The 15,494-nt window shown below is 42.6% G+C and overlaps 1 protein-coding gene across 1 annotated transcript in view; it reads right to left on the minus strand.

The window, feature by feature from the left end:
- TMEM71 (transmembrane protein 71) overlaps positions 1–2,412 on the minus strand; it is a 9,484-nt gene extending 7,072 nt beyond the window's left edge. The window contains exon 1 of the mRNA XM_031060886.1: positions 2,343–2,412. Coding sequence (XP_030916746.1) covers positions 2,343–2,355 — 13 coding nt within the window. The 5' untranslated portion in view covers positions 2,356–2,412. The remainder of the gene's footprint in view (positions 1–2,342) is intronic.
- Between the last annotated feature and the right edge of the window lie 13,082 nt (positions 2,413–15,494).

The following is a 15,494-nucleotide window of genomic DNA, read 5'->3' on the forward strand; positions in this document are numbered from 1 at the left end:
GCTTCAGACTTAAAACACTGTTAGTAAATGCCCATCATTCACCTCTGAGAGGAGATAGGGCTAAGAGAATTTTATATTTTTATGTTCAGTTATGAGCTGAGGCAAAGAAAAGACATGAAGGTCAGGGTTTCCACTTTGGTAATCTTGTTTAACTCCTTGGGAGCTCAGTTGTCAGTCACAGACTGGGTGTGAAGGCTGACTCAGCCTTGGGACCAGGCAAGGTGATGAAAGAAGAGAAGTAAAACCTTCAGGGTATTTTTCACAAATCAGTCCCATTACCTTGGCCCCATACACACTGCTTCTCCTACCCTTTGGAAAAAAAAATCACTTTACCATGAACAAATTATGCTCTAATGGCTGCAAAAATAACTTGAAAAGGAGAAAATGGAAAGAATTTGGGGGAAGGTACAGAGAGATCAAGAAGCATCAGTCAGAACACCACAGAGCAACTTGTACAAACAATTGGACCAGTGGTGTATTTCAAAGTTTGACATGTATTAGAGCTATTTTTAATATACAACTACCTCCTGAAATAATTTCTCTTATTTTAGACAAAATCATGATTCTTAAATGTGTAAAAAATCTTATAGTCAAACACAAGAAATGCATTCAAATTCTAGAAGATGATACAGGAAGGACTTAACAAGAAGTTTGTAGATCTAGATATAAACCAAAACCAGCAAAATGCTAAGTCTTATCAGTCAAAAAAGATCCCCTCCGCAAGGTATTTATTTTTTATTAAAACTCTGACAAATGTATCCAAATTTATTTGCTCCTGGAGTTGATGCAATATGTGATGTTCCATACATCTTGAAAAGGACTGTTTCATACACCCTAGGGTAACAGGGAATATAGATTATCTGTAAAAGAGTTTAAAAAGAAATGGAAGCATGTTTTATTTTGTCTTGTTTGAAAATCAGGATGTGTAAGATAGTATCAGCAATATCAATCACAATATTAATTATAATGTATTCTCACTTAGGCAAAAGTAACTGATTCTAGGGCAAATTTGTTTGAAAAGGCTATATAGAAGTATAAGTCAGGATCAGTTCTATTTATCACAACTCTTTAATAATCTGAGAATGAAGCTTTCCAGCAGCTGAAATCCACTGCACAGCTGTATTGCACACAATTCTTTCAGTTCAACGTCTAAAAAATAATAACTTTTAGGAGTGGCAGCTTTCCTATGGGGCGGTGCTTTCACTAGAAAGTGTTGACACATGCTGATCACAGTGGCAGAACAAACCACAGTCCTTCTGTTCCTCATTTGAATTCTCTCATAACTTTGCAAGGTATGTCTCTGCAGGATGTTTATTTGCCACCCTCCAGAGAAAGAAAATTTAAGATAAAATAGAGTATATTAATCTCTATAAAGGAAAGTGAGCAACATACATATGCAGATATACTACTGGAGAGGCAAGGTATTTCCCTCTTTTCAATAAGCAGCTGTAACTTGCTTTTAAACTATTTTAAGTAATGATAATATCAGGCTTCTGTGAACAGTCATGGAACAGGCAGTCCAACAGATTTTTTTGCTGCCTGTGATCAGGAAAATTTTTGGCTCATGCCTAATGGAGAGAGTTCTTGAAAATAATTCAATCAAAGATGGAGAAAACATGGAAACATGTTGTAGACAATGCTGCACAGTGTTCTGCTTTCTGTGCTATTAATAGTGTTAGAAGCTATAGTAATGACACAACAAAACAAAGCTTCTCAGCCTCCACTATACAATGGAGCAGTGGTACTGTGTCTGTACTCCATGAAATGAGCCATCAACATAGCACATCTAAACCATGGCATGAGAAAAAGCCAACAGCTCTGTGAAATCTCACTAAAAGCCAATCTGAGGTGAATGTGGCAACATTTTATGTCAAGAATCCAAATAAAAATTTAAGCCAACAACCCCCCTTGGATTTCAAAACACACAAAAGTTCATGTTGTAATATAAACAAAAAGTCATTGTGCAAACCAGTCAGTTTTAACTACCTTTCCCTCCAAAAATCAAATTAGTGTTTAAGCCAATGATGCCTTCAGCGTACAATATAAATATTTACACTAGTACCTACCAAAATATAGTGCTAACTATTCAAATAGCTGAAACCAGGCAACCAGTTTTATTCTATTTTCTCTACAAACACGAGAGTCTACAAAGAGTTTTATTTGTTCACACATATCAGTTGTTTTTGAAGAGCAGCTTTGTCTTTTCTCCCTGCAGGTAATGGTAGCAACATTCACAAAACCGCGAAACTTCCTGAAGAGCAGCACAGAAATAAACCCAAAGCTTAGCTATTCCTCAGCTGACAAATATATTAAGATATAAATAAGTCTAAAATCCTTCAAACCTGGAAAATCCATTTCACAATAAACACATGCGTGCAAAAATTTTCTCTTCCTCAGCCGGAGAGCCCGTGGGACGGCTGGTGGAGGCTGTTCTTGAGCAGCTTCCTGGGAGAGCTCAGCCCTGGCTCTTCGCAAGGGCAGCTCTAGCAAGTCCCCTGTTTCCTTTTGAAAACAGCCCGTGCAATCAGCGGCACAGAGCCCCAGTGAGGTCACATTTCCTGTAAAGTAGCCTCACATCAGAGGCATTTGTTCTGAAGAGCAAACCAAAGATAAAGATTAGCCCACGAAGGCTCCTGCCGGCTGTTGTGAAAGAGAAGAACCACTACAAATAACGTCTCGCCCCAATGATTGTATCGAGAACAAAGACAGAACATTTTCTCATCAGTGACACAGAGTTTTCTTTCAGATTTGCTTTTCTACCTGGCATAGAAAACTTTCAAGTTGTGTATACAAATCATTCAATTTGTTGAAATACTTGTGAGCCTGACAGACTCTGATGTAAGAAAACGATCCAGTTACAAAAAAAAATAATAACAATACATTTTGCAAAAGCACTATTGTACAGAAGATACATTTGGGCAGAGTTCAGAGCTACGTTTCACAGCTGAAAGATTACTGCAAATACATGCCATTCAATGTTAATATAAATTCCATAGAAAGGAGAAAGGAATAAAGCCATTTTTAAACATAGTCATTGTTGCATGCTGAATGTTTCATACTCTGTAAGGTACCCATTCATCATACTTTAAAGTATAAAAAATAAAGTCAAATCCACATAAGAGAAATGGATCCTGAATAAGATATCCTGGCAATCAAAGGACTTGGCTACAGAACTGTTACATGCAAAAGTAATATAAATCAGCTGCTTGACACTGAATTGTACAGCCTTAGGGGGTAACACTTCATCTCCAAATAGATAAAATGATCTAATAGTTTTCTTCCATGATGTCTGTATGTATCACTGACAAAAAAATGAAACCATAAATCTAGTAAAATATGATTGATTTTATGATTGTTTGTGGGTTTTTTTCCTCTTGGAGAAGGGAAAATACTTCCACTGATAAAAAGAATGTAAAAAGCTCACCTTCCAGAAAAGGAAACAAAAATAGGAATTAAGCAATTAGGATGTTGCAAAAGATCTTCTGTTTGTGAGTTAAACTAAAATGAACATTTTATGATCCTTTTGGTCAAACATGAAAATAGGGACATAGTCCATCTTCACATCAGTTCTTTTAATTTAGTGGAATTATGTCAATGAGGAAATTTAGTCCAGCACTATTTCCATGGATGCATGGGCTTCATCACAACAGCATTTCCCTGGCCACCCTGCCTCTCTACAGGCAATGAATATAAATTCCCAATGATCTTTAAAACTAGGTCACTTACAGAAGAATTTCTGTACACATAGGAATTTACTCCTTGGGCATATTTTTTGTTTCTTTTATTATTATTCTCAACAAGAAGAAGTTAATTCCAAGCTTGAACTGCTTTTCTGAAGGACATTGGCATTTCATGTTTTTCTATACAGTTAAAATATTTTGTGTCTATATCATCATATTCAGGCTTGGAGGTGTTTTCTTTTTTAATCACTGCTATTTGTATCTGAAACTCACTGTTCCACAAGCTTTTGATGCATAAACTTCATGCATTGATGAATATTTTATAGGTGAGTGCTCAACTATAGTTAATATACACACACAGAAGGATTTAAATACAGCTTTTTTTTTCTTCACTCTGTAGCTCCTCAAATTTCCCACTCCACCAACACACCCTATCTCAACAATAACCAGGTTTCAAATTTTACAAAATGAGTACGCCAACAACTTACTGGCAGTAGTTTTATGCCTGTGGCACACATTACCATTCAACCCACAAAAGGAAGGAAATTAGAAATTACGATACTAAATACCACCCATCTTTGTACTCTTCTCCCAGGCTCACTCTGCTTTTGATGCAACAGATTGTGTAGGGTCTGACAGTCCAAGAGAGGTGGGGCTGGGGCAGCTCCATGCCTGGGGTCCTACCAGCATCGAGCCAGTACCCCTGTCTTATGGGTAATGAGATGATTGGCTCTTGCAATTAAAAGATAACTATTGTGTGAATATTAATAAAAGCTTTAGTAATGTATAGTTATGTTATTGTAGTTTAGATGTCCTCTGTACTCCCCATAGTTCCCTTTTCCCTCTGTATTGTGACCATCTGACAGCTGGGGTTGTCTAGGACAGGTACAAAGAAGGCTGCACATGTGTCCCTTGCATGGGACAGTTGGGAATGGAAAAGCTTGGTGCTTAGGGGGCCCAGCATGGCAATACCTGACCTTCAATCCAGTTACAACAAAGCAGTTTCCACTGATAAATGGCAAAGAAAAGCTGACTGAAAGACTTTGTTAAGGGCCAGAGCTGGCTGATGCAACCCCCTGGGGTATATAAGACTGAGCATCCATCTTGAAGATGAACTGGTTGCATGGTATGCATGAGGGGCAGTTCCCAGCGCTGCAGCTTTTTCCTTATGTAATCCTTTGTTGTATTTTTGTTAAGGTTTAATAAACCTTTTTAAATTTTCAAAGTGAGCAGTTGTCTCTCACACCTGGGAGGGACAAGCACAGAGTGCATTTATAGCCACATGTTACACACACGGCTGGCAACACAGGCAACAGGCACAAACAGAGAGAGCATTCCCACAGCACCAAGAGCCTCATCCTCCTCACCCCTCTGGCTGAACAATGCAGGGGTTGTCTAGTGAGGATACACACATCTGTACATGCCCCTCCAGCAGCTGGGCTCAGGTCTGTCCAACAGCTGCCCCTGGATCCCAGTCTCACCAATTGCACACACCCTGACATTTGAGCTCTCAGCCCATAGCCCAGTTGGTGGTGCAGACCATGGCACACACAGGCACAGCTGGCTGGGATTGCCCCGGTCCTCAGCAGCCCCCAGAGAGACACCCCAGACCACGGGTGTCCCATGTCCCAGGCAGCAATCCCGAGGTGCTCTGGTGTTAACTCATCTGGGTTGGTTCCATGACTGGCCACGAGGGCTGAGACTCCTCTGGGACAGTCCTGGGAAAGGCCCAGCAGACAAAGTGTCCCTTTCACTGAAATATTAATTCAGCTTCCCACCTGCCTTTGTGCTCCCAGGCTCCTCTGGCTGATCAGAATGGCTTTTGATGGGCTGATGGCTCCTGGAATAGGAACAGCTGGGTGCAGGGAATTCTTTGGGCGCCTCACCTCACCGCTGTGCTCCCACTCCCCCCGCTCTGTGCTCCCCTGTGAGTGTGCAGATGAGCTTTTAGCACATATTGCACCATAACTTTGCCATCTCAACAGCCCACTGCAACTCAGTGCAAAGTACTGTTCTGCTAAACACACAATTTTCAGGAAAGGTATTTTCTGGTAGAATGAATTGAGTGGCCATGGTGGAGAGAGTGGAGTGCTTATTGATTGAATGTAATTGAGAGTAATGTGATGCTCCTGTAACTCTTTGAACCTCCTGGAAACCTGACAACCTTTAATTGTCCACCAGCTTCAGTAACCATCAAATCAAGCCATTTTTCCTCTAACACAGGTCTGTGTCAATATTGTTTATATAGTACTCAAAAGTAAAAAAATATATTCTTGAAATCTGAAAAAAAATTGAAAAAAATTTAAAAATCCAGCAGGGGAAAGGCTGGTCATGAGAATCTCTGAGCAGCCTCACTGGGTCAAAATGAAGGTCTATGAAACTCTCCTTGCCTGCAGTCTTGCTGCAGGGCAAACTAAGACCTATTTTCATTCACCTTTGTGAATGATAATGTTTTAAACTAAGTGCATTCCTTTATGCAGCAGAAACACTTAGCAATATTTCAGGGACTCTAGTAATTAAGAAAAAAAACTCACAAAACTAGCCATTTTATTTCAATTTTAAGAAAAGGCTAATCCTGCATTTAGTTAGAATTTTGGTGCAGTATACAAAATTGTCACATCATATAGGATTTTAATAACCTTATCAGGTCAGCTATATGAACAAAGATTAATTAGCCTGAACAAAGATTAATTTGCCTTGAAGTGGAACAAATCCATTTTTAATGTTATCACATGGAAATCCCATCACACTCTATCAGAGACTTTCTGAGTTTCAGGACTGATTTTTCCCCCAAATTCATTATTTTAGCTTAATTGTTCTGCAAAACAGGCAAAAAAGGGCATTTCTTGGTGGAGTAAAAGGGCATTTCTTGGCATTTGTAAAAGGCATTTTTACAAATTTTTGTAAAATTTGAAAAAGGGCATTTCTTGGCATTTGCATGGTGGAGTACAATGAATAGACATGTAAAATTTAGAATTAGCTCTGAGCTTGCTGATGCACCCATACTACTTAGATCTCAAGAGCTTACCTCCAATAATGCTACATCAGCTACCTCTATATTATACCACAGACATAGCCCAGATAGACAAAAAATGTTTAAAAAGAATCTAAATCAAGTAACCCTGTGAGGGACAAAGTGAAATGTGATATTTCTCTATACAAAGCCATGACCAGGCTGTGTTGTATCTCCTTGCTTCTTGATTATATGGTACCATGGAGAAATTTCCTTGGTATCAGAATGTGATGTAGACATGGGAAAATGCCACATCATGATACAAGAGCAGTGCTAAAGTAGGCATGGGAAAAATACAAGTGCTTCCATTAGAATCTGTAACTTCCCCACCCTGCATCTGAAAATACTGCTTTAAAACCTATTTTATCAGAGAAAGAAAACAAAAGGAAGAGGTTCAAATCCATCAGTCAAAGCAGAATTTAGTCAAGGTTTCTAATAGAACTCAGGTAACTCCTCATTGGAGCTCTTCATAAATTTCCTCACAAGAAGATCTGACTGTGACTGAAGGTAGGAACACTAAAAAAAAGCAACAAACACACAGATCTATACTCAAAGTTGTCTGACTCAATTTTATAAAGGATGACAAAAGTTCATGAGTCAGCACACTGCAGTGTCTGCTGTGACTACAAGCAGCCAGGGCAGAGTCAGCTGTTGGCCAGTTGTGCTCCAGCAGCATCTGATTTGCAGAGAATAGAAATATTAATGCACAGATCAGTGGTCTGAGCAGAGAATGAGTGGGAACAGGTTTGAGCTGATGTATGAATAGTGTACACCCATGGTTCCTAAGCTCGCAGGCCATCACACTTCCAGCACACATCTACATTTTAGGATACACAGATGGAGAGGGAAAGGACAGGGACTAAGGCAGGTAGGACAGCATGGGGACACTGCTGACTCTCAGCTCTAAGTGTTAAAACCCATCACTATGTGACCAACCCAGGGATAACCCATAAGACATGGAGAAGACTCAGTTGCCCATACTCCTGTCTCCCATGTCACTGTAGTTAGAGCTGGACACCACCTGCATAGCAGCACCTGGCCGCTTAAAAGCTGAACAGGCCACATAGATACACATGGCTTTAGGGACCTGCTCAGTGTTCTAACTGGACACATAAAATCTCATCTTTGGTTGGGGGTTTTCTTGTGACATTTTGAGTCCCAAAATAAAAAATTAATATTCCTCTGGAAGTGGCCATGCACTGCTGCCCACTGTACCTGGGAACCTGGGTGGTTTTTGTGACAGTCCTGATGTGATCTACATGGAACACAGGTTCCATGAACAGCACATTGTACAACAGTACATTGTACTGATGTACAATGAAGACTTTTAGCCAACAAATGATTGTAAAGAATCATAACATGCTTTATAAATACTGAAATTCTGTAGCTGAAAGATGTTGGTCCCACTGGTTCCTGAGACAACAGTAGGGGGAAAATACTGATCATTCTGGTATCATGGTCATTTCTATAATAAATCCTACTGAGTGAGGCATAAATGAAGACCAGTAACAACTGAAGTGATACTCTAATAATGTTCTTTAAAATGCTTGTCTTTACACAGCAACCTTATCAGTAGTCTGACACTGACTGAGCCCCTTTCTGCCTGTATACCAGTATTTAAGCAAAGTCTAAATTTGTGCGGCTAATACTGAGAGTCCACAGGCCTTTCTGGTACTGTTTGCAATTTTTCCAGCCTTGCCCATGCCCAACTCACATTTCCAGCTTGATCCAAAGTGATGTCCTGGACTACTTCAATGGCTAGGGAGAGGCAACAGCACAGGCAGCCTCAGTATCCAGTGGAAAACCATGCACACAAGAGGCAGAGTGGTTTTACAGCCTGGATATTACCCAGCATTGCATAAAGATCAAGGATTTGAATGTGGCCTACAAGGCAATTAAGGACAGAGAGCAGAACTCTGATAGCCTTCCAGGAACTGCCCATGTGACACCAGCACAGACCCAATGGCCAAGTACCAAGAAACAAGTGACTCCTACCATGAGCACGTGCTCCTGTGAACAAATGCATTACAGGCATTTTACAGGCAGGGTTGGGCACAAAGGGCTAATCTCACAATCAGCAACCATCCTTCAACCCCTGAGGACACCCCAGTTTACATGGGACCACAGAGGAGACAGGAAAATATCACACTAGTTTTACAAAGTGATTGGTATTGCCTGCGGACAGAAGTGATGTGTAATTTTCATTCTCACTCCTGGACTCCACCAGGTTGGACATGTGATTTTTGGAATTCTGTTTTCCTTTAGCACAAGTTTCGAATTCTGTCCACCCAGAGGTCAGCTCTTAGAAATGCAGACCATGAAAATCTTCCCACTGGGATATGTTTGTTAGTCAAGTGCTCTATTGATTCACCAGAAAGTGTATGCTGCATTTCAGTCTCATATGGAAATAATCTAGGAAATCAGCGCACAGAGCTGGTATTATTACCACAGCTTTTGTTTAACACTGGTCTCATCAAGGCTTTAAAGGAAAATTCAGTAACATATTTACGGATGTACTCCAATCTACAGAATCTAAACCCAAAACACTATCCAAGACATAGGGCTGCAATATGAAAGGCAGAAGTAAGTGACACATTGCGCAGGACTGTTTCTGAGGCAAAAGCACAATTACATCTCAAGAGGTCTAACACTCATTGCAAAACAGTATTCATAGTGTGATGAATGCTCCTTGTGCCCCCAATAAATATCAAATGATACCCAGAAAGTGGTTTTGTGAGCCTGTAACATGACACAGCAGAGCTGCCTGTATCCAAAACAGGGAGCTGCTCCCTCCCAGCCATGCAGAGCATCAGGAGGCACCACTCTGGTGAGCAGCAACTTCTGCCTCAAGGCTTTCCTTTAACCCCATCAAATGCCAAAGTTTGCTCTTTCTTCTCTTTCTTTGTGTGGATTTGGGACCCTTTTACTAATGTCAGAACTACCTGCTAAATGCAAATTTCATTACCCACCTGGATTTACCAGGTCTCACTCCTTAGCACTCTCACCTTACTGTACTTCACCTTAAAATACTGCAGTAAGGAACCTTACTTCTGCTTTACAGCTTCATGCCACCTCTCCAGCAATGCAGTGAAACACAGCACCTGTGGGCAGACAGGCCCACTCTGAGAGAAACCACTGACAGAATTAAAGGCACTCTGCAAAGAACCAGTGAGCAATTCAGTAAAAAATGTCCAGTTTCTCTGCCTTTCAAAACTAGAAAAAGATGGGGTTGATGTCCCAAACCCACAGGGTTACTGTTTTGTATGGTGTCCATGGCAATGGCTGTTAGTGACTTTCTTTTTTTCATACAAGGCCAGATGCTTCAAAACTCATTCACTTTAGGGTATTTCCCAGCATCTGGAAAATTTAGGGCTTTAAAAGGGAAGGAGAAGTTTTTGGTGAGATAATGGAAATCTTCACAGAAGGAGGGAGGAATTTCTGGAGAGGAGGGAGTTTCTGGGATGAAAGAAGAAGGGCACAGAAACTGAAGAGAGGGCCATAACAGCTTGATGTCAGATACGGAGCCAAAATAGACCAAGGAAGTGGCAGGAGAAGGACAGATGATGACAGAACAGAGCCAGGCCACATGCAAGCTGCCTGTGCAGATGGATAGAGCAGGGCAGAGGTGCTGCTGCATATTTGCCAGACTGAAGCTGTGCAGACACCACTTGAATACAAGCACCAGCAGTAATTTTAAATATACCTCTCTATTAGAATAAAGATAAAAACAACAATGACTTTTATTCTACTGACTGTCACCTCACAATTGCAATATCTGACATTTAAAGTAGTTCTTTTATGACCTAACCCAATTGCCCACAAGAAAAAACAAATGGCAAAATAAACAAACTGTTGTCTGGGTTTCTCACCATCATGTCTTTCTTTTCCCAGGTGTTTGATCATTCTCCCAGACCTTTCCTGAACCCTTCCCATTTTTGGATGGGTTCTCTGAACAGTCAGTTATTTTAATAACAATGTACTGGTGCCAAGTGCAGCGATAATGTCACCTCTCTACTCCTACTCTGTGTTTCCATGTGCATGTGCTTTGCAAAGACTGCATTAGTCTTTTCAGGATCAACAGCACATCATGAGCTCATGCTCAGCTGATTATGAAATCCTCTCTCCCCCTCTCGGAGTCTCAGTGAGTCACTGACTGGCAATATAAAATCTCCCATCCAGTTTGGTTTCCAATTTATGGCCTGTCTATTCATGACGAAGCTGAAGACATGCTTCGTGACAAGATTAAACACCAAATTGTGTGAGGAGCACAAATAGTGAAATCTCTTTTCCTGCATCTCTGTCTTGTCATGCTCTGGTGTCTGAAGGAAAATAACCACTGAGTCTTTCCATCATGGAGAGGTTGACTCAGTGACCCTCCCCTGTCCAGTTGAACATTTTAACAGAAAAGTTGGAATGATGTGATGTGTCTCTTTCTGTGTCAAGCTTGAAGTAAGACAGAAGTTTTAGGAGTAAGTGAAGAAAGGGAAAATGGAAGGCAGACAGGCAATGCAGCCATGTAGGCCTTGTTTCCCTGGGAGACAAAACTAAATATCAGATATGGTTTTGTGCTAAAAGAATATACAAAATGTCTTGGCCTAAATTGCTCCTTGCTGGCTTTATGGTGGAATAGTGTAGCTGAAATGGGGTCCTGGGCCATGGGCAGAGCTAGGGAGGCACTGGGAGAGTCAAATCAGGGCCAGCAGGGGCTATGGGTGCCTGTGAGCTACAGCAGAGCAGGGATGGTTATACACGGAATGGCAGCAAAGAAATGGGGACAGTGAATGGGGCTCCTTGTTCCCCCAAATGTCTTGATAATAGTGCAGGAAATGCTGCCCTGTGCTGCTGGACCACAAGTGGACTTCTGCTGTTCTGAAGGCAGTGTGGTAGGAGTCACACATTGCACCGTGCAGCAGGCATCCCTTCCTCCAAGACTTTAGTTTGGTTCCCTCCTGCCATTTGTCCCTGTGCTCCTCTGAGCTTGAGGAAATGGGCCTTTGGTGGGCTGATTGCTCCTGGGAGCTGCCAGGGCTGGGGATTATATGGGATTGTCCTCCTGCGCGCTTCTGTGTTTGCAGATGTGCTTTTAGTCCATATTAATCAATACAAGGGGTTTGCTGTGCCTCTGCCACCTCCTGCCAGCTCTGCCTCCCTCTCAACAGCCTCAGCAGCAAAGAAATGGGGTACCACACGCTGCTCTGAGTTCATCCCACACCATGGCATAACTCAGCCTTTAGCAGTGAAGAGCATGATTCAGTGACTCCCATGTACCCAGCTCCATCCTCACAGCCTTTTATTTTCCCCCCTTCCCTCTCCTTGGACAGAAGCACCTTCACTGTTCTAACTATCCTGATGCTGCACATTCTTTACTGCTCAAAGAGAGCTCATTCCTTAAACAATAACCTTCACTATCCTGTGGCAAACCCTCTAAACCAAAGATTGCATATCAAAATTACACCAAGAGTAGTAAGAGCTGGAGAATTCAAATAAAAATGCAATGGCAACTTTTTACAAAAAAAAAAAAAAAGGAAAAAAACTCCTTTCCTTTCCTTTCCTTTCCTTTCCTTTCCTTTCCTTTCCTTTCCTTTCCTTTCCTTTCCTTTCCTTTCCTTTCCTTTCCTTTCCTTTCCTTTCCTTTCCTTTCCTTTCCTTTCCTTTCCTTTCCTTTCCTTTCCTTTCCTTTCCTTTCCTTTCCTTTCCTTTCCTTTCCTTTCCTTTCCTTTCCTTTCCTTTCCTTTCCTTTCCTTTCCTTTCCTTTCCGCCCCTTTCCTTTCCTTTCCTTTCCGCCCCTTTCCTTTCCTTTCCTTTCCGCCCCTTTCCTTTCCTTTCCTTTCCCTTTCCCTTTCCCTTTCCCTTTCCCTTTCCTCTTTGTTTTCTTATTTTGTTTCCTTTGTTTTTCTTCAAGCCTCCTTCTTCCTTCAGTCTCTTCTGTTTGTTACCACCTTCCAGAAAATGGTAACAAGGGAAAATCTAGGGAGGAAAAAAAATATCATAGCAAATACTCTAAAATATCCTACTGAACATTATGTCTATAAAGACTCCTCAAGTGGGAGGCAGCCTCCTGGGGACTAAATGAAGCAGATGGATTGACCTTGAACAGCAGCCAAACGCCCACACAGCCACTCGCTCACTCCCCCAGCAGTGGCATAGGGAAGAGAATGGGAAGAACAAAAGTGAGAATCATGGAACCATTAAGGTTGGAAAAGAACTCTAAGACAATTGAGCTGCTGGACAATTGAGCTGCTGGTTAGTTCACCACTAACCCATGCCTCTCACTGCCACATCCACATTTGTTTTTGAACACTTTGAGGATTGGTGGTGATTCCACCACTTCCCTGTGCAGCCTGTTCCAATGCCTGACCACTTTCTGTAAAAAATGTTTTCCTAATATCCCATCTAAACATCCCCTGGCATACCTTGAGGCCCTTTCCAAGTCCCATCACTTGTTGTCTGGGGAAAAGACCAACTCCACCTGGCTACAGCCTCCTTTCAGGGAGTTGTAGAGAGTGACAAGGTCCTCCCTGAGCCTTCTTTTCTCCAGGCTGAGCACCCCAGCTCCCTCAGCTGCTCCTCATCAGACTTGTGCTCCAGACCCTTCCCCAGCTCTGTTGCCACTCTCTGGACACATTCCAGCAGCTCAATGTCTTTCTTGCAGCGAGGACCCCAAAACTGAGCACAGGATTCAAGATACAGCCTCACCAGTGCTGAGTACAGAGGCACAATCTCATTCCCTAGTCCTGCTGGCCACACTATTTCTGATACAAGCCAGGATGCCATTGTTCTCCTTGGCACACAGCTGGCTCATGTTCAGTTGCTGTCAACCAGCACCTCCAGAAATGTTTGCAGATCTGGATGAGGACAGTTTAATAAATAAAGGAAAGCAAAAACCCCTAAACTAAACAACTCAACCCAAAAAAACCCCCAAGCAATTCAAAGGCAAGGACTCAGCACTTCCCACCAGCAGACCTATATCCCTCCATCTCCCAGCAATGGTCACCCTGGAAGAAAATGTCCCAACAGTCTTCTTCTTCTGTCTCAGATTTTCTTGCTGAGGTCAATGTTTTATGGCATGGAATATCCCTTTGGCTAGTTTGGGTCAACTGTCCTAGTTCTGCCCTTCCCAGTCTCTTGCTCACCCCTTGCCTGCTTGCTGGGGAAGATGAGTGGGAAAAAATAACTGAGCCATTATACTGTGGAAATGTTATTCAGCAGCAGCCACCACACTGGTGTGTTATCAACATCACCATCGATCATGATCCCCTTCCTTGTCCAGTGACACATGCACTGATGTCATTCCCTTAGTCTGTGGGACATCCCCCAAACATCCATACAAGTGCAATCAATTACTTTGGTCCATAACTTGTGCTCTACCCAGCAGCTTTCCACATCAGATGGTTTTGCACAACACAACAGGAAGCATTGGTAAACAGAGCATATTGCCTTTCACTTTCTGCTGTTTATTATACTTTTGGGCTTGAGCCACCTCCTCAGATGATGCTCTGAAATCTCTGCCTCCTGGCTCAATGGTGACCTCTTTCAGCATTCAGGGGCACTGGGAGTTCCTCATCTGAGCCCACTTTGTTATCACCCTACCCCCTTATTCCATGTATTATATATTCAGTCACATTATGTGTAGAGGTGCCTCTTCCTATGAAGATCTGGTACATCTCAGACCCTTGATACCCTCAGCTCCAAAATCCCAGAGGTCAACCTTGGCTCCTTCCAGGTGTTTTCTGCCAAAGGCTCCAGGCGAGCACAGAGCAGGTTTCTCACAGCTGGTACTCTCTGGACAGGTCCAAGGGCTACCACACAAACTGTCCCGTCTGTCCTGCTGCTGTTTAGTGACCTTGTCTGGACACCAGGTGCCCACCAAAGACAATCTGTCATTGGCCTCCCCAAATGGACAGTGGAGAATAAATATAACAAAAGGCTTCTAGGGCAAGAGGAGAGCTCAGTCCTAAGGATCACCCCTGAGATCACTCACCAGTTACCATCCAAGGCAAAACACTGTCACTGACGGCCTGAGCACTGGCCAGGGGTGGATCTGTCTTAGACCCAGTTGGCTTTGGCTCTGGCGGACATGGGGGAAGATTCTGGCAGCCTCTCACAGGAGCCCCCCACTACCAAAGTCTTGCCACACAAACCCAATATACTCAAAAAAGTTCTTAAAGGTCACTTAATGGAAAGGACTCACAAGATGACTGTGATCCAGAATGTGCGGTTTCCAGAAATACACTATGCCTTTTTATTAATTGGTGGAAACTTGACATTTATTTTACTGATCACATCCAGAGGGATGTGATTATGCTGATCTTGCCATTACAAGCTTGGGAACATCTGTCCTGGAGAATAATAGGAGGAAAGACTCCATGAGATTGTTCCCTGAGCACTGGGATGGCAGCAATGCAGAGGCCAAATGCCAGACTTGGCTCATGGTCATTGCCTTTATCACGGGTCTCTCAGGCAGAGCAGAACACAGTGATAAGCAGCACAGCAGCCACCACAACACTGGGTGTCACAGGGACAGCAGTGGGCTGTTCACCAGCTGCCAAGCACCCACCCAGCCCTCAGCAGCATGGGGGGAGGCTGGGATGAATAACAGCAAGAAAATCTGTGGGTCAGATGAAGGCGGTTTCATGGGTAAAAAACAGAGGCAAAGACAGGCCACTGTGAAGCTGCTGCTTGACTGGGGCTGTCCTGTGGCCCCCAGCCACAGGTTGTGGCACCTCCAGGACCATCTCAGTGACTGCTCTGAGTCTTTTTCTACCTATCACAGAATCACAGATCCCAGAGTGACAGAACTG

The sequence above is a fragment of the Geospiza fortis genome, unplaced genomic scaffold, assembly GCF_000277835.1.
Source record: "Geospiza fortis unplaced genomic scaffold, GeoFor_1.0 scaffold94, whole genome shotgun sequence".
In the NCBI taxonomy this organism is placed as follows: Eukaryota; Metazoa; Chordata; class Aves; order Passeriformes; family Thraupidae; genus Geospiza; species Geospiza fortis.